General features: G+C 40.6%; 1 protein-coding gene and 1 long non-coding RNA gene across 3 annotated transcripts in view; one reads left to right on the top strand and one right to left on the bottom strand.

Moving 5' to 3' along the window:
• Positions 1-25290, bottom strand: part of FAM168B (family with sequence similarity 168 member B) — a 76696-nt gene that overhangs the window by 12742 nt on the left and 38664 nt on the right. The window contains exons 1-2 of one of the 2 annotated variants that reach the window (XM_065844588.2): positions 9591-9799; positions 2873-2953 (exon numbers count right to left, since the gene is read on the bottom strand). In XM_065844588.2, the coding sequence (XP_065700660.1) occupies positions 2873-2942 (70 nt within the window). In that variant the 5' untranslated portion in view covers positions 2943-2953; positions 9591-9799. Of the gene's footprint in view, positions 1-2872; positions 2954-9590; positions 9800-25290 lie in introns of those variants that run through there. The other variant, XM_071812420.1, reaches the window with a different exon arrangement.
• Positions 9910-15402, top strand: LOC139828622 (uncharacterized). Its single transcript, XR_011740457.1, has 2 exons — positions 9910-14577; positions 15084-15402. It is a non-coding gene; the product is annotated as an uncharacterized lncRNA (long non-coding RNA).

The following is a 25290-nucleotide window of genomic DNA, read 5'->3' as shown; positions in this document are numbered from 1 at the left end:
ACCTCCTCAACTGAAACACTGGGCTGCTCCCAAGCCGCCAGCAGTGGAATGCTGGATGGAGGGAACAGCTAAGGAGTCACAAGTGCAATTCTCCCTTACGCCCCTGTTTCAGCAAATCTCGAACTTCGCCAAGTGACTCTTAAGTTTTGTGCAACTATTCAAACCTCCTGCCCCACGGAGTTTTATGATCTGATGCACATAAAACATTTATCTGAAGAAAAGATACTTTTTCACAGAAATAAATCTCTACAAGTCACAGTGACTCTGACTCTTCAGATCAGAGATATCCCAAGTACAGAGTACAAAGCAACCTTAGGTAGTCTAAAACGTTTGCTGCATTTGACAGAGATATGCTCTTACACTCAGGTAGCAAATGAGCTCACTGGTTTCAGGCATGTACTATGCCAGTTACCAGTAACAAGTGGTTCACTGAGGTATTGGTAAAATGATAGGTAAACACTTCTATACCAGAACAGAAGGACCACTACGGCTGAACTAACATTGCAATATACTGGCCTCCAGCATAAGGCAGAAAAGCATTAGCAAAAGCTACAGTTACTTGAAAAATACAAAGTTTGTTTAGATTGTAGTAAGTGAAATTTCTGAACTAATCACAGCCATCGATTTTTCCAGAAACTTATTATTCCAAACTGTAAAACTGAGAAATGTCCGTATTTAGAAAAAGAGTTACTACCACATCTGTTATCAACATATAAAGATTTCAACTTCTCCAAATAAAAGGCAATTACTATTTGCATATTCACTGTCAGGCTTAAAGCTGCTAGTTTTACACTGCTATTCAAATTTGAGGGTTTCTATTTTGCCATAAATCCCAGAGTCCTTAGCAATTCCTCCTAACAATAGAAATTCCTTAGCTCAGGACTACATATGCTAATCTAGTTTTGTAAAGTACTCTGTAAACATATCAAGTGACATACACTTGGCATTGATATTAGGTGGCCAGCATGGATAAGACTAAGAAAAACATTAGGCTTAAAAATCAAAGGTAAAAATAACATATCCAATTCATAACAACTTTTCCAAGTGTAAATAGCTCCTAAGTTTTCAAATTCACAAGCTACAAGTCAAAAACTTTAGTACAGCTTTACACCTTATTCAAACTGACTACACATCTGCAACACCACTTCTGTGGTTTACATTTTCAGCCCTCTACTCTTTCTTCACAGGTTTAGCTCCACAGTACAGCACTCTGAGCTGCCTAAGAAAATTCATCTGTGAAAAACGTAACTACCACAAGCAGCAGTTTTAATTTCCGCACAGAACTTTTATCTATGTGAGAACATTTGGATATTGATTACTTACTACTGTAAATCCATCCAACAACCTCAAATAGGTGTAGTGTAATATAAACAGCTATTAAATATGCAACAGCTTCAGAAAAACAGTGCCTTTAAATAATACATTCCACCTGGCAATATGTTCATTACCATGCAAGCCATGTAAATTGAATGGCTCTGAATGGAGAATCCGTAGCTTTTAAATTAGGAGAGGCAAACTGGGGAGACTTAGTCATGCACTAGATTTTTAAAAAATCCTAAATGCAAGTCTACTACTTTTCATTTTAGAAAACATGTTTTGTGTTTATCCCACAATCTTTATGCCCAAACCAGGCAGCTCAGCAAACTACCTGTAACAGTGTGATGCCACGGACCTTATCGACTAAGCTGAATTCAAGGGTCACAGTAAACTGACCAACTGCTCTAAGGAAGAGTTTTGAGTGATCAACTTGTAGCATGACATTAAGGCACTTCTATAACATTTCTACCTCAATTCTACATATTTTATTTATGCTAATTTACAACCACGTGAAGACTGGCAAATATACAGTACTTGCATAATTAAATATGTAATCTAATATGTATAACAGCAGAATAAAATACTAGAAGTTGTAATGTTGTTTAAACTGCTATTTATGAATCTACAATAGTATGTCTTCCTAAATAAAGGTACCACTTAGCTTAGTATAAACAAGAGCTTCAATGCAATATGTAAATGGTTATAAGTAGAAACGAAACCCTGGTTTATATAAATCTGTGGTTAGAAAATGAATAGAGATAAAATTACAAAGTTATATTTGAATAATTCATAATAACCTTTATCTAAAGCAAAAGAAAGCCTTGAAAAAGCCAACAATTACAAATACAGAAATAATTATACGGAGATATTAATCAGTAAACAGCTGCTGCTTGACTTATTATAAAATTACACAACAGATATCAAGAAAAAACTCAAAAAATACTGCCTGAAATGCCTCATGGAGGCACACAGCGCTTCTTTTCAGCCTTCCTAAAAAGTTCTATCCAAATCTAATTATTGCCTTATCCAGCTTCTGAACTATGGGGACATCAGAAATGAACCCTGCTCACAAATACATTAGGAGATGAGAGGGGAAAAAAACCCTGGTGAGAAACCTGACACTAAATGAGAAGCAGAGAAAGCAAGAAATGCATTTGATTTCTATTTTAAAAACTTTTTTTTGGCCATTTTATTTGTCCCACCTTTGATGTCATGCTTCAGGCAGTCATAAAACAGATAGAAGGAACAGGAATTAGAGGATAGAAAGGTTAACAGCACCAGCCAACTAGCAGCAGAAATAGACTGACTCCTCTTCTTGCAGGGCGCAATTATTAGAGTTCCTAAAATAAGCTGCTTTGGCAGAGATACTGAAGCTAGAAATACAACAGAACAACTAACTTGACTCTTGAAATGTCACTTTTTAAATTTAAAAAAAGAATAAAAAATAAAAAATCCCCAAACAGATAATACATAAAGCCCTTCATAAGAGACTATTTCTTCTTGATTAGTAACAAAGATCTCTGTAACATAAACTCATTAACAAACAGTTACTTACCCGGATAACCAATTCCTTTGGCATTTGCATAGGGAACCCCAGAAGATCCAGGGCTATACACAGGATTCATGATTCCAGTAACTGAATCAGGGAAAGGAAAAAAAAAAAAAAAAAATTACTTTAGTATGGGGAAAGCTTGAAATCTCAGCAACTAAAGCAGAACTGGAAATGGGGGAAAGCATATTGGAAGAAAAATTAACAGAGGGAAAAGCAGCAATTCAACTACTCAGCAACCTTGAGACTGTAGCTACAAGCAAAAGTAAGTTTCAAAGCATCACAGCCCTCAACTGGCTAGAGAATGTCTCAGGAATGAAACATTCCCTGTTGTGGAACATGCTTTCAAAATATTTCCATCCTTAAGAGCATCCCCATGGCTGCAAATCCAGAACCCGCTGCAGGAGTTCACCTGTGTTGGACTTCTCCCATGTCATCTATCAATCACTTATCATTCATTCGATTCTTCCCATTGCCTTGTTGAAGCATCTAGCCAAGGGATGCAAATACTTATGCTCTATTACTGCTGGTATTTTAAGTCTGGGATTTTGGTCCTTTACCAGCACTAAATTCCTTCACTGTCAACAGCCCAAGTGTTACAGAAGTAAGTGGTAAAAGACTTTCTGTACTAGACAGCTAGCTCACATTTGTTTACTTGCTTTTACATTCTTCAGAGCCTATGACAAGCTCACGGTTGGGTCCAGTCATTTCTGATTTCATATACACACAAAGAGGCACCTACAGTTAGTACCGCTGGCAGGAATAAAGACAAATCTCCAGTTTTAAAAAGAATCTTGTAAGTAAACACCATAAAAAATAAAATGGAACTGAAGCTGTTTCTCAGATTCTCCTAGTATGCCCAAATACAGATCACTGCAGCACAGCTCACAAGCAAGCCCACCACATGCCTCTTATAAGAGCATTGTTCACAATTGCTTTTTTAATATTTTAGAAAAAAATCCCTGTATTTTAACCCAAATATCTTCAGTAATCTGATGTTCAGCATATAGTCACAGATTTACCAGTTTTCTCCCTTCAACTGGTCATTTTTCACCACAAACAGCCTCCAACAGCAAGACAGGAAGGCACACTATGAAACTAGACTTTCTTATTAACCACTAATAGCCGATACTTGAGTCACTTCCTACTCTACATCTTGAAATGCTGTTTTACTCAAACAGTGTGTTCAGCAGCTTAACACAATTTAACAGAATTTTGTAAATAAAGTTTATGAATCAAGAGTCATAATAACACATCCACTACTTTAATTACAGAATGCATTAGGGCAGGAATCTGAGGTAATTGTATCAGCATAGCTGCACTAATAAACCTATGTTAAGAGACTGTATAAACCATAAGCATTTTGCTTTTTAAAGTAACACTGAAGACAGCTCTGTGCCTGGAGTTTTAGCAGCATCTAGCACACAACAGAAGTAAAAGGAAGATTTGTGTCAAATTAGGAAATCAAAAAGTAAGTGATGTCAAAGTTTATCACCAGCTTTCACAAAACACTTAAACTTGATGTAAGATTCACCAGTCTCTTGGACTTTTCCCACACAAACAAAGCAATAATACTAACTTAAACAGAACTACTTTTATTTTTTCCAGCTTCATATTTGATTACATACCAAGACAACAGAATCTATTAAGAATGAGTTAAACAACCTGCCATTTACATTGCTTAGTATGAAGAAAGTTCCCCAAAACAGCACGTTTTAATCACCTGACCAACACTGAAAAAAAGCAGTTTGATACAAATCTCTTTGGAAATGTTCTACATCAAACCAGTCATCTTCAAGTATAAACCATTTTTCCATCAAAGCCCTGTGGAGTTCTGTAGCATTAACTCTGCTGTACCATAATGAACCATATTTTACTGGACTAACACTTCACTGTAGCAAGTCTGTTCTTTTCTCCCGTACTTTATCCTGTGTATCTGCATTTCTAAATAACTGAAATGAGCCTGTTCCCTTAGCATTTCCCTGCATTCCCTGCTCATTTGCATCTCTGTTCCTCTTTCAATATTGATTTTGTCACATTTTGTCTCTAAGCTCAAAAACCCCATAAGAGTTTCAAGCTTCACTTCAGCCTCAGCATTTCTGAGTTGTGGGTAAAAGGCTTCAAGGAGGTGCATATACTCTCCCACTCCCAATATCAACAGCACTCTCCCACACCCCACATCCCTAGAAAAACACTGCACCTCCTTGCAATCTCTACAGCAATGAGGAGGAAAGAAGACTCCGTAACCCTCTCACCATTCTGAATGGCAATGAGAAGAAAGAAAGAGGACTGGAAAACCAGCAAGAACATTCTGTGAACATCAAGGTGCTTTCTATATATATATATATACACTCCACTACTTGAATATATACACCCCACTACTATCATAAGTATTAGTAGTCTATGACTGCAGAAGAACACAAGGACATACATTCTGAAGGGTAACTTAAACAGAAGCCACACAAAGCTGAAAATGTACAGAAAATGAATAGAAAAGGACAACTCAAGACTTGATCTCAAAGGAAGTAGAGTGTGAGAAAGGAACTCAGGTAAGGAGAAAAAAAAAAAATCTATGATTCTGGGAGCCTGCAAGCTCCTCTTACTGGAAACAATGTCAACTTCCACTTCAAATGCATCCATACTTCAAAATCTGCACACGCATTACTTCACCTTTAGTTGAACAGGTATGTACTTCCACCACTTCTGCTTTCACCACTGAAATACAAGTAGAGATCCACCAGCCTACAAAAAGCGCTTACAGTTGTTGTAACGCAGACAAACTTCAGATCATTTCTAATTAAAAATAATTATTTTCAGGTATTCTCTGAAGGACCCAACATGTAAGTATAATTATATAGTATTACCCAGTGGTTGCAATCATCCCACTCTTACTGTAATTTTACTTGGAAGGGCATCTGTTATACTGAAATACGGAACCTTGCAGTCCACTTCCCTGTAACGCTTCAAGTCCACATCAAACACTAGGGAAACAACCATAAAGTGAACCCAAAGGATTGTGCCTTTCAACCTTTTTGTTGGCATCCCCTCCAAAGCATTCTCATATTAATGTGTATGTAAATAAGTGTCTACCCTGCATCATCTGTATATAAATTGCACAGAGTCAACTGTATATAAATTACACCCAACTAATTCTTTCAGCTGAAATGAAGGTAAATTAAAGATGCTCCGATTAAAGACTATGCAAGTATGCTTGGGAAGCACTAATGCTTCACCTTTCATTCTTGCCAAAGCCAAACAAACTCGGGTTTGATGAAGCCTGTTAAATCTTATCTTGAGACAGATACCAGGACAATCATCCTCCTCTTAAATCCACATTTCAGGAAGTTGAGCACAAAGGCCAACCGCTGCTAGTGCTGAAGCTCTAGCACTCCAAATTAGATACGCTTTTGCACATGCTTTTCCTGCTGCACTCAGAAAGAGAATGTTTCTAAGAAATTATTTTTAAAACCATTTTACAGAGATACATGCAAAAAAACCACAGATCTATGCAAATACTGTAAAACAAACTGCACACTCCTTTGTAACAGATACTTTTTCTTACTATTTATTTTCAAAGTTGTGCAGAAACACTATCAGAACAAGATCTATTGAATGCCACTTTGTGCTCATTATATGACAACTCCACCACAAGAGCTGAAGAAGCATCTCCAAGTACCTTGCCTAAAGCACACTACTGTGGTCCACTGATACTTTCATTCTTGGAACTTAAGCAGGCTCACATGAACTCATTAGAGTATTTAACACCTATCCATCCAGGAATACATGTAGAATGCTGTTTGCTATGAAACTGTACAAACAACCCAGCTTCCACTTACATACAATTCCTTAACAAAGTTAAGGACCATCTTGGTAATGCTCTACCTTTAACCCGTTTGATTTTCAGTCAAAGCTTAATAGAAGTAAAATACAATTCCTAAATGCCCAGTAGTCTGTAATGTAAAAAAAGTCATTTCCACTGCTAAGTAACAAAGAAGATAGTTTAGCTCTTCAAATAACTCACAACAATTAAAGTAGCAGTTGCATTATGTTCTGTTAAAGCTTCAGCTACCAAAATAGGACCTTTGATGCAAATCCTAGGCCAAATAACAGGCATTTTTGTCACGATTAAGTCTTAAAAAAGGGGGCTTATATCAGCAGGCATTCAAGACTTCCTAAATCTAAACCAACACATCCCACACTGCACTGGTATCTGCAGGTAGTACACACTACTTCTGTTCATCCAAGACCTCAAAATAAGTCACTGCATTTTACTGGGAAGCTGGAACCAGTGCTTACACAGAACTGCCGTGCTGTTGGAGAGCAATCCTGCTCCCTTTGCAGGGACAGCAGTGGCACCCTTAGCCCTCAAGTAAGTTATATCAGCTATACCGGTTGGCAAAATACAGGGTTTTGCTGGAGCTTTTTGGGCAGAGGTTTGCCGTGTTTTCTTACTACCAGCTTGAGAGAGCTGAAACAAAACCCAAATGACTAAAACAGCACCAGTGCCAATGTAAGGAAGGGAGCAGGACTGGATAGCAGCAATACAGATTGAGGTTGTAGAACCACAGCCTGGAGAAGAACAACTAACAACTTTGCCCGAAGTTCATACATAAAGTAATATGCAAAGCTGGAAACATCATTCACATGCAAGTCTTCCTCCCCTGCTGAAGTTACGAGATGTTCTTGTCATAAAAGAGAAAGAATGAGAGTCCTGCAATCACCCTTCTATGTTTTGTGTGCATGCATTATTTTTAAGACTACAAAGGAATAGAGCAGTTTAGACTTTTTAATCCTTTCTGATGACTACAATTCTCATCTATAAGCCTATTCTACTAGTGGTTTATTAAGGGGTTTTTGTGTTGAAATACACATCCCATTAACACCAATACTACTTGCACCCAGTATCAGTAAAAAAAGAGACAATACAGACAGACTCAGAATTACTTCCACGTGTCATTCACAGACAGAAAACCTTTACCAAAAATTTAATACGAAGATCCTGCTCATGAACCAACTTCATTTGTACATTAGTGGGACTGTTCTATTCTAAAAAACAAACCAACCAAAAATGCAACAATGACAAAAAATCCACACACAAACACAAAAAAACCCACAACAGAACATTAACAAAACCTTTTTTCTTCAGAAAACCTTCTATGTACAGAAATATTAAACAAATGGCCTAGCATTTCTCAAAGCCTATGATTTCTGTTGTTGCTACTGCACAAGGGGGTAGAAGTTGTCAACTCCAATACTTGCACCTCCTGCGTAACTCTGATATCACATATGTTATTTCAAAGAAGTGGAACAGTGCAGCAAAACCATCAGTTCCTCACAGTAAGCATCTCAGATGCCTGTCTATTGCCAAATTTAGGGGAAGTTAATCAACTATGAGAAACAGAAAAAAAAAAATCAAATTGGAAGAATAAAATTTCAGTATGTGAAGGAATCATATTCACAACTTTTTAGTTAAATCCTGAAGATCTGCTTTGTGGTAAATTTTATCATTAAGTTCATTTTCAGCTTACACCATGTTCCTTTTTAAAATAAGTTGAAACTGTCACAAGTTCCAAATTGAGATAGAATCTCCAAAAGCCTCTTAACTCCTTCTACTTGTTAACCTGAAAGATAAAGTGCGTAATTACTACGCCGAACATACATGTCGGGAAGCGTGAGTTATACGAGCATGGAAGTTTTATGACACTAACAATGATGCATCTTACAGTAAAATCATATTAGAGCAGACAGAAAGTCTAGTCAAATTAGGTAATATGCAGAGTGCTACTGAACATTTAAGAACAAATTTAGCCCAGATCTTCTCATGCTGAGAGCTGTATACCTCCCCTTACTTAAACCCCAACTTTTTATGTTTCTCAGAGCACGGAATTCATTATTTGGCTGGTGTTTATGCTTTGGCTCCAAGCATTCTAGAAAAGCACTAAAAGTACGGTTTGCACCAGGCTTTTGTTCTTTTTGTCTCACAACTCTTCCTACAACCTACAGATGACCAAAACTCTAATCTTTCCTCCAGCTCACAGATATAAAGGTAATAGCACAGATACAACATGCAAGCCACACACAGACTTTCACATGCAGTGGAAGCCTACTGACATTATTTATTTGAAAATCCAATTGACTAATCCTCTCATGATGCTACACTGAATTTCTATGAAGTTCTCAACCTGACGATCTCCAGCATACATCAATAAAGCAGAGTCACAGACATCCTATGCATTCAAAATCCACCTACTCCACACAGGTAAGCAGAGGTCCCGGCAGCAACAGAGAACACAAGGGGACGAGAGGCCGGGGGCTCTGCCCGCACAGGTGCGACGAGGCGGCTGGGAACCGGCTCCCTCCCCAATTAGCCCATCACCTATCGCCGTTTAAAGGCCATTTGGACACCTGTTACAAGGAGCCCTCCCAGTCCCGAGCGACGCTGAAGATAACGGCTGTTCCGCCTGGCGGAGAGCGGCTGCCCGCAGTGCCGGGGCCGAGAGTGCGCCGGGCCGGGGATGGCGCCACTGCCGGACAAGGGGTCGCCCAGGTGGCTGAGGGGGAGCCGCGAAGCGGTGCGGCCTGCCCGTGAGGCTGGCGGCGCAGGCCGCAGAGGCGCCGGGCCCGGCTCCCTTACATAACGGGCCGGGTGCGGCGGGGAGGAAGGAGCAGCTCCGGAAGCCGGCGCCACCCGCGGCCGCGGCGGGCCTGGGCGCCTAGCACTCACCGGGCTGCGGCGCTTCGTGGTGGCGTCCCGGCCGTCGCTGGCTGGCTGTCTCGCTGCGTGTGTGTGTGTGTGCGTGCGGCCGTACGTACGCAGGCGGGGCGGCGGGCGGGGCCGGGCGGGCGCTGCCTGCGCGGGGAGGGGGGACAGTGACCGCCGGCGACTCCGGCTGCTCCGCGGCCGCCGCACCGAACAACTACGCACCGACCCGCGGCCGACGTCACTTCCGCGGGGGAGGGGGCGCGCGCACCTAGCCCAGGGGCGGAAGCCGCCGTCACGTGCACGGAAGCCCCCGGGCGCTGGCCCCCGCAGCACGTGACCCCGCGGCCGCCATTACCGGAGTGCGGCGGGGCCGCGGGACTAACAGCGGTGTCAGCGCCCTCCTGCCGGGGCAGCTCTCGGACACGGCTGCCCTGGGCTGCCCGTTTCCCCCGGGTGCCCGGTCTTGGCACCGGGGATAGAACGCCTGGTGGCCCCACCGTCGCTGAGTGCGGCTGTGCCTGCGCTGAGCCCTCGCGGCCGAGCGGGCACTGGCTTGTTTGTCAACAGTTCTTGTTTGTCGAGAGCAGGCAAACCTGTGAAGCTGGGATTGTACTGATCCCTGTACAAAACGACACAGACGAGCAAGGTGAGCTTAAACCGGTTATCACAGAATGTTACGGATTGGAAGGGACCTCGAAAGCTCATCCAGTCCAATCCCCCCGCCGGAGCAGGAACACCCAGCTGAGGTTCCACAGGAAAGTGTCCAGGCGGGCTTGAATGTCTGCAGAGAAGGAGACTCCACAACCTCCCTGGGCAGCCTGTTCACAGTATCACAGTATGTTTGGGATTGAAAGGGACCTCGAAAGATCATCCAGTCCAATACCTCTGCTGGAGCAGGAACCCCTAGGTGAGGTCGCACAGGAAGGTGTCCAGGCGGGCTTTGAATGTTTCCAGAGTAGGAGACTCCACAACCTCCCTGGGCAGCCTGTTCCAGTGCTCCGTCACCCTCACTGAGAAGAAGTTCTTTCTCAAATTTAAGTGGAACCTCTTGTGTTCCTAGCTTGATCCTGTTACTCCTTGTTCTATCATTGTTTGCCACTGAGAAGAGCCTGGTGACTGTCACCCTTAGTGAGAAGAAATTTCTTCTCAAATTTAAGTGGAACCTTTTGTGTTCCAGTTTGAACCAGGCTGTGAGGTTGTAGGTCAGGGAGCTTTCTAACAAACTCTCCATCCTCCACCTGGTGGGTGGCAGCCAACCCTGCAACTCTTTGACACCCATCCAGGCCTGCCAGGGGCACGACTTGATCCTCAGACAAAACACTGACATCATCTTAAGACTAACCTTTTGATAAAGGACTAAGTATGTGCCAAGGACAGGACAAAATAGCAACGTATGGTAGGTTAATCTGGACCAGAGACAGTGAACATCATTGAACACACAGCAAGATACCAAAATGACAGCCGTGTGGAATTCTCATTGCCCGTCCTTTAAAACATCTCACACAAAGCTGCATGCACCTGTGGCAAAAGCTGGACTCAAGACAATACTCATCACTGCTCAGCAGCTGTCAAGGAAACATAACTTTGTGAGCACCTGGAAGCAGCCTGAGCAGAGAGAATTTGTGCAGAAAAGTGTATAAACAGTGCCATTAGTTCAGAGGTGTTCTTGACGGGCACCGTGACTAACACTATCAGCGCACTCCAGCACAACAGCAAATATGTTACTGATTGATCTTAGGTTGCACAGAACACGCAAGCCAGCGTGCTGCTGGAGAGAGCAATGCTGGCACCAAACCCAAACAAACCGCCACAGGCAGGAGGCAAATGGCCCCGTGCTGTATGTGTGGTGAGAACTGCTGACCACGCACTGCAGGGGTGCTCTGAGCAGCAGCCTTGCTCCCCGAACGAGCTGCTGGTCTGGACAGACAAATGTTACACATAAACCAACAACTCCTTAAATCCTGAAGGGATGACAAGTGAGGATGCCAGAGCAGCTTTTTCTTAAAGAACAACAGGTTGAGTCTTGTCCAATACACAGACTGCAAAAATGGGCCAGGCATCCATAGACTTAGCTGATTTTACAGGGCACCTCAGACCCCTGCTGAACTCAGGGAACTAGATTCACTAAAATTTCCCTTGCTTAGGGACATGCAATACAAATAGCACCCTTTTCTGTTACCCTGCCATGCATCATTATTAAAAACCATAGGGGTATTACTATTTATGCTAGAGAGTATTCTGCAAACTATGCCTAAATTGTAAATTTGAACTTGTCTTATGGTGTAACAACATATGCCATGGTGGAAAATATTCCAGCCACAGCAAAAATCTGATACCAAAAAGATGACAAAGCAACAATTTAAAGTCTCACACACATGTAAGCCAATTATTAGTCTCATATATAAAGTATATATCAGTTGTATGGTGCACAACTCTTGTCAACCAGTAAAATACAAGCCCTTAAATGTGATTGGAAAAAAAATAATAAAAGATGGAAATTATTTTAAAAAACGATAAAACTGAGCACCTGATACTTTTCTTGTACAATGTCATAGTTACAGTAGTAAAATGTGGAAGCAATAATGTTCTCTGTAGCAGAATTGCAAACTGATTCACAGCTTGCTGACATTTCTGACGGGTAGGACAGCTTGCTCTTTTCTGATTATCCTCAGGTGTCTTCCTCTTATTGCAATACACTTCCCACAAATGCGAACTGACATACATCAATCATGCTGGTCAGTCACAGAGGCATACTACAATAAATGGAGAGCTGGTGCATTGACTCCAGGTACATTACAAAAAGAATGGTACCATTAGTATACAGACAGGAATGAGTATAATGGTGACTCAGAAATACTGTGTCCAGCACTACATTGCAACAGTTTTCCTCTGAGTGTGGTTGGTTTGTGTAAGAGGAGAGAGATCTGTCTGGGGATGAGAGGTCATAATCACTGAAACCACGCTAATGATACAAAAAAATTGCTTGAGCAGATATATTCTTAGACAGTTCAATATATCTGTTTGAGGAGATTCAATTTGCAGTAACAAAGAAGTGACAATAAAGGCACTACAGGGAAAGATACCATCAACGGTGAGATGTGCTCCAAAATGAATTCCTGTGTTTTGTGGAATATTCTGTAATATTAGAAACAGCCAGCACCTCACCATCGACTATTGTGCACTGCTAAGAATTTCCTCTGCTGTCATCTGTCTCATCTGGAATTGCTGGAACTGTTCTGGCCATCTGAGCCATCTACAATACCTACAGACTCGCCCCAAGAGGCGGATAACTGGGTTGGATGGCCACCGCTCAGCAGCAATTAGAAGCTATTGCAATAGTGTGACAAATATTTATATCTGGGTAACTGTTTTTCAGCTTTTTATTTAAACAGGTGGGTAGTTATTTACTGTCTTCTAAATACTTTGATGTTTTCTGGTGGTTTTGAATTGTGCTGTCTGCGTAGTTTAAACCCATCATACAAATTCTAAAGGAAGCAAAACTTACTGGCCTGCAACTAAAAACATGTGATGGAGATATGTGAAGGGTCATGGTAATTCTGGATACATTTTAATAGCCTGTCTATATTGTTCAGCAGTCTCAAATGAGCCTATAATTAAAAAATACCCCTAAGAGTTGGTATCAGGATTGAAAAATAGATTTTTGTTTTGATTGCTCTCAATAAGACTGGTAAATGCTATAAAAATATTCATCAGCATGCTGCTGCTGCTGCTTGTTTTTTTCTACAAGATCAAAATGCCACCTCTGTAGGCCTTATCACTCTTTCCATCACTAAAAGTCTTCAAAAGTTATTTTTTGCTCAAACACTTTGGGTGACAAGCACCATGCAAAGGGTGGTATGCAGATTAAGAGAGGTGCGAATGTGTTCTGATTTTCTGAGAGGACCAGTCAGAACACCACTGCCACATCAACCATATGAAAATACCTCAGAATGCTACTGTCCCTGACTCCCCTTCTTAATAGTGGGACACATTCCCTTTTTATACGAGTTTAATTCCTTGAGGATTTCTGTATGGGACACATGCTTTTCTATAATGACAAGACCATCACAAGTATCTTCATCAGGTACACAAAAGCCTCTGAGAAAGATAACCCATGTGGACCCCAGCTGTAGCACAGACCTAACTCAAATTCAGCCATGAAAGATTTATTATTTGGCAGAACCACTGCTTTTGAGTCTCTTTTATGGGCATCAGAAGTATTTTCACTCAGTCCATACCTGCTTTATGCATAGCTAACATAAGCAAAATATGCTATGCTGCAGCATTTCCTTCTCCATGATATACATGGAGTTTTTCACAGGCAGTCAACTTGGCTCTTGATTCCAAAGCACAATATGATAAAAGTAATATCTGTAGTTAAATAACCAGACAAAATACAACTTCCATCATAGTGGAGACTGAAAATGTGTGACAGAAAATATGATAAGAACTTAATAATGATCCAAACCAAACATCTGAAAGCCAGGAATTACAAAATTAAAGACGTGAAATTGAACTGAATTTGGAATGTATGTAAATATCAAGGTCTCATAAATCAGCTGAAGTCTACTCTGTTATTACACAGATAAATATAAATCTACAAGGTAAAATCCTTATCAACTGCTTAGATTTCCTTTCCCCTAAACGGAGGCAGATTTTAAGCCACTGTGTCCTATTGAGAAGCATGTGGACAGTTTCTGTAGATGCTATATAGCTGCTCTAAGGTGGAGCAAATACTAAGAAAACATGTATTTCTTGTGTTTCTATTAATAACAGCTTACAACAAGGACTGCTGTGTTGTGGCATTTAGTGGGACTTTACAAATGTTTGTTACTGCTGTGACTTATTTTAATGATACAAATCATCAGCTATGGTTTTGCTGAATATTGTTGAAAGCACTGTAATAATCTCCTTCCATTCCAAAAGCAGAGAGAGACTTCCCAGACCTGTGGGCCATTATTAGTTGCTGTTCTGGTGGAGTGAACACCTGCTCTGATTTTATAGTGCTGTAAGTCTCCAGGAGCCTCTACGAATAAAACTGACAAATTCTTTTGTTAGATTTTAACAATAAAAATTCTACATAGAACCAGTTAGAATTCCACCTTCAATTTCAAGATAAGTAAACTGCTAAAGATGAATGTTTAGCATCATTCAAACTGGTATCAGTAGAATATTTTACAATTCCCAGAGAGTGTTATGGAATACTACATTCAGTTGTGTCCTGTATTTGCCAGAAGCTAAAGTAAGAATAATACGACTTAGAAAAGGAAGCCAGTTTGTATTCTGTCACTGACCTGTTGCTTTTTATTTGATGCCAATGTTTTCAAGAAGACAGAGAAAAAGGGTTAATTCAATGTTGTGAAAAGGAAAGAAAAATAATGTTTTGATATATTAAACAAAAATATCTATTAGTTTATGCACTCTTTTTCATTTGTTCATTACTAAAGTGAAAGAATATATTTGATCTTATTTATTGTTAAGGTCATAAAGTCCTGATTCTATTTCTTTCTCCAGACAGTACAACAAAGAATGACTTGAATCAAGCAGCAGAGAAGTTGGGACCTTTGCAGAGTCTTCTGCAGGCAGATATGAGCTGGTGTTGCACATGCTCCAGCCTCCTGGAAACTGCATAACAATACTAGTGCAGAAATGGCCAAAAAGTATTTGCTTCAATTCAAAAGTCTCTCTGTAAAATTAGGATTATTTCCTAGAATCTGGAAGTAAGAGAAGAGAAAATAGAAATACTTTTCTGGTAGTCCTGATTTTTATGTATATTTCAAACATATCTGATGCTGGTAATTCCTGTTAACAGTACATTCATTTTTGCACAATGCAGATGTTTAACTTTGGTGTATTTGCAAGGACTTTGTTGTTCCTATTTCTCCTTTTTCTTAAAATTTATGTCCTGTTGTGAGTGAGGACTATGTTCTGGAATTCAGGGATATAAACAGTTGTCTTTTATGGAGGATGAATGTAGGAAAACCACACTTCTTTATGGATAGACTATGGTAACATGAAGTACCACCACCCAAAACACAGACTGCCCACGAGAGCGCTCAGCAGTCCCAGCTGCGTGGGTGAAGGGGTTTCAGGGCCAGCCCCCGGCAGGCTGGCGCTGTCTGAGAGCGTCGGGTGCCTCTGCCCAGGATTGACGGAGGAGCCACAGAAAGCTATAGTGGCATGAGGACCAGCTTTGGGATCATGGCCAGACCAAGTTGTCCAACTGACTGCTAACTGGAGGAGACTAGATACTATCAGTAAATGAACTGCCTTTGTTTAATTCCTCCTGTGACCAAGGAAATGGACCTTTGTGTGTTCTTTGGAAAAGAAAAGGGCTACATCAAAGTAGTGCCCTGCTTCATTCTCAGTTTCTTCTAGTGGAAAACAACTGACAAGATTCCAATACAGACCACTGACTTGGGTCAGACCCAAAAGCTATATTCTTGATTTATAATTCCACATGAAGCAGTGTTCTGGGGATGTAAGGTGGACAGGGTGGAAATGGGAAACAGACTGTGTGCAAGGGGTGTGATTTGAGAGATTTGGGGAAGTGGCTTTGTTAAAGACATGCAGTGCATCCTCACTCTGCAAAGCCTTTAAATACCTCTTTAATCTTAACCATATGTGTAGGTCTCACAGAAGAGTCCTTCTCCCTTTGTCTTTCACTTCTTGTCCCCAGCCTGCACTGAACCCAAGCAGAAGCAGTCAGAGATCAAGTGCCATTCGGCCCAGGGGCAGGAGACTGGTGCAGGCTCAGTCAATTCGGGACTGAGCACATGCAGCCACGGAGGAATTCTCAGGGACTAAATTGTGCCTCATGCAGATAGGAAGTCAAGATAGCAATATGAAAGATGAAATTTTTCAGAGGATTAAAACCTGGCCACATTTGGGTTAATTCTTAGTAGGACAGCAAAAAGCTGTGTCTGTGTCTGACAACAAGACATCACCAATGTGCTCTACAGCCCTGTCTCAGGGCTGGCCAAAAAAGCTGCAAGAATCTTGTCTGTGAAAGCAAAAGGTTGTTTTCTTCCATAGCCACGTTCTTGGCTACAGTTGAAATAAATTAGCTGAAACTTCATATTATCAGCACAGAAGAAATATCTGGAATGTAAATTGGGCTGAATGGCATTCAACCTGAGTGGCCGCAACCTGGCAAAGTCATAAGAAGTTGAAAATATTTATAATGGGATGTGCCATTGCCAGACAATATTAATCATAACTTTATGATATGTTAATCATATCATAAATACATGATATTACAGTGCTACTACATCACTGAAGATTTCATAAACAGAAATATCCCCAAATGATTATAGGTACTGGCAGTAAAATTATAAGACAGAGTTGGACATTTCAAGGATGTTGAATTTGTGGCAAAAAATGTGAAAAGTGGCTGTGAAGTTAAACGGGTAGTTGCTATTTACAAATAAGATGATTACATACTGCTACCATGGAAACCTGAGATGGAAAATACAAAGCCAATTTAGCTTCATCTTGAAACTTCCCTGATTGGGAGGAAAACAATATCTGACATTCCTCCAGCAGGAGACTTAATTGCCCCTCCTAAAGAATGTATAGTATGTTTCACCATATTTGTAGCCATTATGCAAAGCTTTAAAACTCCAACCTAGGATAATAGATACATATGTTGTTGAGAATCACAGCACAGCTTGATTTATTGTTTTTCTTATGCTATTTACTGAAATGGTAACTATTAAGCATCTTCTAAGTCTGCTTCAAGTGATTTTGTGTCACTTCTCAGTATACGGCCTGGTAATTCTCCCCAAGTACACTTTTTCCTTATCTGTGTTTCTGCTTTGACAATATAATGAGTGAGCACGCTCTAAGGATGTGACTTGTTTCCATCAAAACAAGCTTCCTGAGTACCTCAAAACAGGCAGCGAGATGACCACTGGTTCTGCAAATTTTTAGGACAATTCCGAATGTGAATCAGTTAGCAACATAAACTGAACAAGTTATTCCTAAATAAAAGATGTACCCAGTGAGATTGCAGCAAGCACTAAGGCTGGAAATCAGAAAACTACACAGATGGTACCATCTGTGTGTGTTCTGGGAATCATTCTGGTGCTGAAAAACCCCTTCTGAGACAGATGCACAGAGCCACAGAAGTGTTTGCTAACAGACACACATGCTACACCTGCAACATTGTGTTGGATCTCCTGTGTTCACCTGGTATCCGTACACAAACGGCATTGGCATTTTCAATGTGCCAAGGCTAGACAATCAACGAGTAAAAGGTCTTGTTACCACAGGAAGTTCCATTAAGGATGTGATTAAAATCGCAATTCCAGGCTGAGTTTGATTGCAGAAATAATTGCACCTCTTTGACCTCTATCTCCATCACCATCTTGGCAGTGAAACCTGATGACCAGCTCCACTTGTCCCACAAAGTCTTGCATTCAAAGAAGTACAGCAGGCCAAGACCAGCAGGCATGTGCATGTACACTGAAATTTTAACATGAGTCTTTAAATTTCTTTGATACTACTGTTTCTTCTTTCATACAATAAGTTTGTTCCTTTTGTTATATATACCAGCTCACAAGCTAGTAGTTCATTTTATATGGACACACAGAGTCCAGTTTACATCATCTGCAATTCTTACCTATTTCATTGGGAAGAAGTGTTGTTCTTGCTATATGGAAAGAAATACCATTTGCAAAACTCTGCAACTTGTTATTTTTCTTCTTTTGGGGGACAAACTCCTTTCCAAAAGCTGTGCTGTTTGACAGCTGAATGCCCTTTGGCTTTGTCACTTTTCACAGTATTTTTAAAGTTATTCCAAATTATTAAAATTACCAACAGTGAGACACGGCACTGCAGCGCTTTTGGATGGTAATGATTCTGTGCTTCTGCTCTGATAGATACCTGTCTCACTCAAATACACATTTGAAGCACTTTAAAGCAGAAACATCTACTAAGATTAATAAACTCAGGGTGACAGTCCCTAGTCCAAGTGCTTATAATGGCAAAGACAGAAGTGTTGAGTAGTTATTGTAGAAAAGCAAATGGTAATTATCTGTCAGACATTTCCATGGCACGTTAAGGAAAAAGTGAACATTCAGTACTCTCTGTACCTCCCCTGTGACAATGCTCACCAGTGATTTCCATTTGCCTATCAATATATTCTGCTAGGAAAGTTCAAGTAATCCAGCCAAATGCTGACACTTCTGTGACAATAATAAGGCCCTACAGAGAACTGGTTTCTTCAAAACCTACTGTCAGAACTTTATTAGGATTAGGAGAACTTGATTGTCACTAAAAATGATTACACAGTTCTTTCTTGCGTTCACTCTCTACCAAGCCTGTACCTAAAACTTTCTTCAGTCTCCTATACTGCCAGGCCCCTATACTGCACAGATAAGCCTCTGTTCTTGTAACACCAATCCCTACAGCAAGAGTCAATTATTTCATTGTTAATTAGACATCAGCCACAAGGCTGACCACAGCCATGAAGATGTGAGTAAGCACAGGGAAATGGAATTTAGCTATGTCTAGTTTGAGCAACATTTAGTACATTTCACTTTTCAGTGCAAAGCCTGCCCCACCAAATTGGTGGCCTCTCTCTCATTTTAATTACCAATCTCATGCTATCCGATCCAGACACAACCTTTATCAGGTAAGCATATTGCCCCATACAATGTTCTGCACTGCTTTTCTCTTACTTGTTAAGTAATATCTAGGGAAATACTATATATTAAAATGCCATTCAATAGGGTTATTTTTAATTATTCTGATGCTGCAAATTATGAAATCCTATTGTGGCTAGCACCCTCATTAACCAAATATTTGTTCAGGTCCAGAAAACACTTTTACAATGAAGTTAGGCTACCTTTAGTGAAATAGCTCATCTTTCATAGCCCTCTGCCACAGGAAAATACAGTTCTCATTTGATGTCTTCATTTACAATATGCTGGTTTACATTGTGGCTCTGTTTAATGAATAAGCAAAAAGTGACACTTCACTGAGACTGATCCATAGGACATTAATAAAATTACTGTATTGCTTATCTTGATATAAGCAGTGTTTTCAACTGCATTCTCTGATATCTGATCTTAAACTAGCACATAAAATTAAGACTATTTCAAATCTTCGCAGTGCTCTGGATTTTGCATTCCAATTTCTGAATTTGCTAGCAGATACGTTAAAAATCTCAAGCAGAAACTCTTCCTACAGCTATGGATCTACAAAGTGCCTAGAATACAATCCATTCCAGCGAGTAAAATACATCACATTTTCAAGATAAGAACAGAACATTACTGCTTTTCAAGAGGCTTCATGTGAATAACTAATGGGTGAAGTCTTCAATTAGCAACAAGAAGCCTTATATATCAACCAACATTTTTTATGCTTTTTTTAAGCCTCTGGAGTATGTAATGCTGTTTTGTTGGGGTGGTTGGTTTGGTTTTGGTTGGTTTGTTTTTTTCAGGCTAGGTACATGCTGCTGTTTTTGGCAGACTTCTGCAAAAAGATGTAATCCTCCACACTTGCCTGCAAATGTTCGGTGCTCTCATAGCTTGCACAGCTTAATACAGAATGTGTTTAGCAAGTGCTGCTTTCGGTTGAGACCTTGACTTTAAATTCGTCATGACTTTCTGACACTAGTTTCTTTTTCTAAAGAATCTGGATTTTGTAAACTGGTCTCGGATGAAAGTACTACCTCAATTCCATAAATTGAATACTGGATTAGGTGACTCTTTGTTTGCTGGATCATAATTGCTTTACTGGTGGATTAATGGTAGGTGTTCACCCCTGCCTATCTCTAATAAGATTTTATTTGCAGCATAAGTAGTCTACAGAATTTAACAGCTGATCTCTTAATATGAAGTCAATTTTCTAAAATTGTGAGGTTGGACACTGAACTTCAGATGAGCTGATTTCACTTTCTTTTTCTACTATCAGTTGGAGAGGTATCATCTAGTCACAAAAAATGTTAGAAATATCAGCTTCACTGCAGAACAGTAAGACAAATCTCTTTTGATAGGCAGAAACCATTCAAATAAAGAAAACCTGGTAGCACCACATCTTGATGGAAGTATGATTCACAATCATTAAACTTCTGTAAACAGTTTACTACGAAATGAAGGCAATGAATTCCATGAAAATAAGTAATACAGAGGAATGCATCCAATGTGGTACTCACAGCTTTCTGTATTGCCTTGCCATTCAGAGTTCTGCGTTTTGGCATAGGAACAATGCTTGTTGTGGTATCTGTGTTATTTTGTGTTTCTTAATGACTGTACAAAGCTCTTCTAAACTGGATTATGTCTAGTGTTCTTTCTAACATCCTTCTTCCCTTAGGTAACCCATACCTTCAAGGAAACATAGGACAAAGCTATGAAGCATCTCTGATAAATTTCAATTCTGTTAAAAAAAAAAAATCCAAACAAACCAATACAAAACAAACAAAAACCCCAAACAGACAACAACAAAAAACCCCAAGCAAATTAGTAATTCTTAGTATCGTGAGCTCACTGCATTTCCGCAAGTTTCCAGAAAATGCCAGATATGCCCTATCTAAACAACCTCTTGGTACACAAGTCTGATCAGTTCCACAGAATTTCCCCTGCACTTTCTTCCCAATTCAGCTCCCTGACCTCCATGTCACGGATTTTTTTGTCTGCCAATGCAGAGGCGTTCAGCAGCAAAGATGAGGAACAAAACAAAACCCTCAAAAGCAAGGTCCTCATGAGAGACATAGTGGCTTCAGCCACACTGTTCTTGGTTCATGCTGCAATCCATCAGGTCCTGTTCCAGGAGCCCTGTGACTGTAGCCAGATGCCCTTCCCTTCCCCTGCCTGCCCTGGAGCAGCTGCTCTCCGCAGAGCACAGACGGGCATGGGCTGGGCAGACACTGAGGGCTGGATGGTGAAAAGAGAATGAAAACTACCCTGATGTTACAGACATGGGGCACCTTGCTGGGCTTTGATGAACCAAAGCCTAAAGTGGGTAGAGGTTTTAAAATGAACCAAAATATGGAACAAAATAGTCAATTACCCCCCTAAACAATTACTTTCAAACAAGTCCAAAGCCAATATGGACAAGGTACTGATAAGCCTGTATTGGTAGACTGCATATCCTTTCAGGGTTGTCTTTCTATTTAGATAAGTAGTCAGGCATTTTGAAGTACTGCTGGCTTGTAACAACAGCTCCCAGAGTGAGAACCCTTCTCTGCACAAGTGAGTCATGATGGGCTTTGTTACATTGGATCTATTCTTCCTGTGAAACTGAGTTTTTAAAGAAATCAGTAATGTCTCTGCAGCTGCAATAAGCGTCTTCCACACACATACTGCTTTCATAGCACTTATGCATGTGACAGGAGTGCTGGAAGATGTAAATCAAAAGAGTATTCTCCTCAGCTGTCCCCATCCCCTTGAAAGCTCTGCTTATTCCCTAGTAGACTGAGTGCACTCAGTGTATCACTGACACGAAAATAATCAGGCTACTGTTTCCATCCCTTCAGCATGTACCTCACTCCTTGCCAGTCCTCTCAGCTGAGGCTGGCAGAGATGATTCCAGCAGTGATGATTTTTTCTTTAGCTTCATCGTATAAAGAGTGACACCAGGAACACCCTCTTCTTCCCTAGCTGGCAGTCTTTTGACACAAGAACAAAATAGGAGTCTCATTTCAACATGGCATCATTTTTGCCTCCATTTTGTGTGGAAGCAAAGGGCTCCCAGGAGGTCAAGGAAAGTTTTGATGAGGGCAAGTGCATGGATGTAAATGAGAAAAAAATCCATTTGTAAAACCTGACATCTGTGCTGTATTTCTGTTATAGTTATCGTACATGTGGAGATGATGTGTTTTATTCCTATGCATGCTCTGTGAATGAAGTATAAAAGAAAACTGTCAAGTTCCTAAGCAAATTATTGGGCATGCTTTTTACTGTCTCATAAGGAAAGGGCATTGCTGTAGGTCATCTAGTTTACAGCTCTTTCTGTCATCATCTGCTTTTGGATTCAAAGCATGACGGCTGGGGGTTAGAGCATTAATGACATACAGAGGTGAGAGTATTAATGACATACAGAGGTTCAATGGGTAAAAACAAAGAGAAGCATGCAAGTCAATTAGCAGCAGAAGTTGGAAACGACAGCAGCCAGCCCTCAAGGACAGAAGTTTGCAAGAATGATTATTACAGTGCGCAAGTGCTAGGGAATTCAACTCAGGAAAAGGAAAGCATGCTAGACTCAGACAAAGAGAACGTGCTGTCATCACCTGCTTATGTGCATTTTAACGGTAATATTACTGTCTTCCAGGATTTTTTTAATGTACCTGTGCTTTTTAATGGGACAAGTGTTATTTAGGTATGAGGTGGAGCTCAGTCTATTGCAATATTAATGAGAGTACTATACTCAAGGAAAGAGCTAATGGATCTTTAAGCAGGCCTTGGAGAAATGACTACTCCTACGCAGTACAGCCGCCTCAGGTGAGCAAAGTGAGTGTTAGAGCTGCTATTTAAGTTGATGCCAATGTTCTCTTTGAGTGAAAGTGAATGCATGAACCCCCATGCTCTGTACTTCTCAAGGAAGAAGTCATCTTGGACCACATTTTCAAAACACTTCCAAGATACAGTGAGAAACCCTAGACCCTTTTTTTTTTTTTTTTTTTGCTTAGTGGTAGGCCTCTTGTACCCCTAAACTGGGAGAAAGGCCACTCTAGGGTTTATGTCTATTCAATGGAGAGGTAATGGAACCCTTAAAGAGTGACAGAAATCAAGATGGGTGGAGATGCCTTTCTGTCTTCTGGATATTATAGGGGGAATCTAAAGCAACTACATCTTTGTCCCAGTGTCTGAAGCTTGATGGGATGAATTGGTACCACAGATGAATTTGAAAAGTGCCTCAGAAAGTTAAGCAGCAAGATGATAGACCTCCTTAGATTATTTATAAAATTGATTCCTAACTGCTTCTTTAGTCACCCAATAAATTTGCAAATTTGGACTTCTAAACATACAAATATGCACAGCCTGAGGAAGCTTCCAGGGAATCCTATTACACATTGTAACTTGGCTGGCTTCATTTAGGCTCTGTCAGCGGTGGAATCATCACATTACAGTGGCTCAGTGGCTGGCAAAGCAAATTCAGAAATTAAATGTCTCCAGATTAGCAATTATCTTCATTGACTCATTGAGTTTGAAGCCAAAAGCACACTCAGTTAATCTGAACTTCCACACCCTGAGTTCACTATACTCTCACCCATATGTGCAGCATGTTTTCCTTCACCTTTACAGCATATCTTCCAGAAGGCTGTCCCACTTAGAATAAAAAACTTTAAAGAATGACCCATGAGCATAAGCAGTTAATTTCAGGAATTACTCACTATGCCACTGCATCAAAACCACCAGTTACAATACAGGGTGTTTCAAAAAGATGGAACTAATTTCAGTAGTATACAGCATGTTTCAAAAAGATGGGCCTAGTTTGAAATCACTATATCTCTGCAACGACGAACCACCCATGAATGAAACTCTTACCACTTCAAATGGGGGACAGAGAGATTCAACTAATTCCCGCTGGCTGCTTCTCCCAGTGCACAGACAGCCCCCAGCCTCAGCCATTCACAAGATAGCAAGCCCACAACACAAGGCAGACGCCAGCCTTTTGGAGCACCCTGTACTTTCTCTGCCATGCAAGAATCCCAACACCAGCTCAAGGGCTTTCAGGTTCTCTCATGCCAGGAATATTATTTAGAGGTAGAATATTATTTTAAAGCTTGATCTGGCTAGATACAAACACCTTAGAACTCCAGAAAGGTTAGGGCAGATGTACAGATGGTATCTTAATGTGTTTGTTGCAAATGCTGTGGAAGAAACAAGAATGAATGCATGCTTGGATCTTCCATATGGAGATCCTTTGTGGGCTCCAAGCCTCTGAGGTGTCAAATGCTAGTCAGTAGGAACCAATTCGTGCTGAACATCAGGGCTGGGGATATACGGGTTTTTTGTTTGTTCGTTTGTTTGTTTGTTTTTTCTGCACTGGCCTAATGCTTTGATTCAGCATAGATGCCCGTCAATATGAACAGTTTCAGCAAAGTTAATGCCTGAAGCAGACACCTTTTATACACTGAATTAAGACTACGAGATCTCAAATTGTGCTAATTCTGAGGGAACATGTGCTCTCTTGATATGCCTTAAATTTTGTAAATGCCTGCTCTGCAATAATTTTTTCTCTTACTTATAAGTAGGGCCTTGCTGAGACCAAAACCCATTGTGTAGGGTGCCACATGAAACAGCAGGAAGAATTCACGTCCCACAGATCTTACATTTTTCTGAAGGCTTGTAGCTTTTTCAGAGTCGAGTGACATTTGAACAAAGAATGTTCAAAATATTGCCATAACTCTTAGGGCTGAAATAATTTCTTTGAAAACGTGGATGCTAACTGAATGTTATTGCAGAGCTGGAAACCAGACGGTGCACCTTGAAATACAGACACTGCTGGCAATAAAACTACAGTGAAAGCACAGTCCCTGAAATCACTCTGCTTTTCTTGCTTGAATGGTTTTGGAAAACAGCTTTGTGCATTGGAGCCTACTTATTAACCTGTTCAAAATAAGTAAACAGCACCTTATCTGGTGAGTTGGTCTCAGAGATGGGTTGTATTAACCCTTTTTGTACTGTGTCTGTTAAATGATAAGCTATAGGAGGAAGGGCTGCCTCTGACAGAGCACAGAGATGCCCAAGCCTCTGTAATTACTGGGATACAA

The sequence above is a fragment of the Patagioenas fasciata genome, chromosome 9 (assembly GCF_037038585.1).
Source record: "Patagioenas fasciata isolate bPatFas1 chromosome 9, bPatFas1.hap1, whole genome shotgun sequence".
In the NCBI taxonomy this organism is placed as follows: Eukaryota; Metazoa; Chordata; class Aves; order Columbiformes; family Columbidae; genus Patagioenas; species Patagioenas fasciata.
This window is presented reverse-complemented; position numbering and strand designations above follow the sequence as displayed.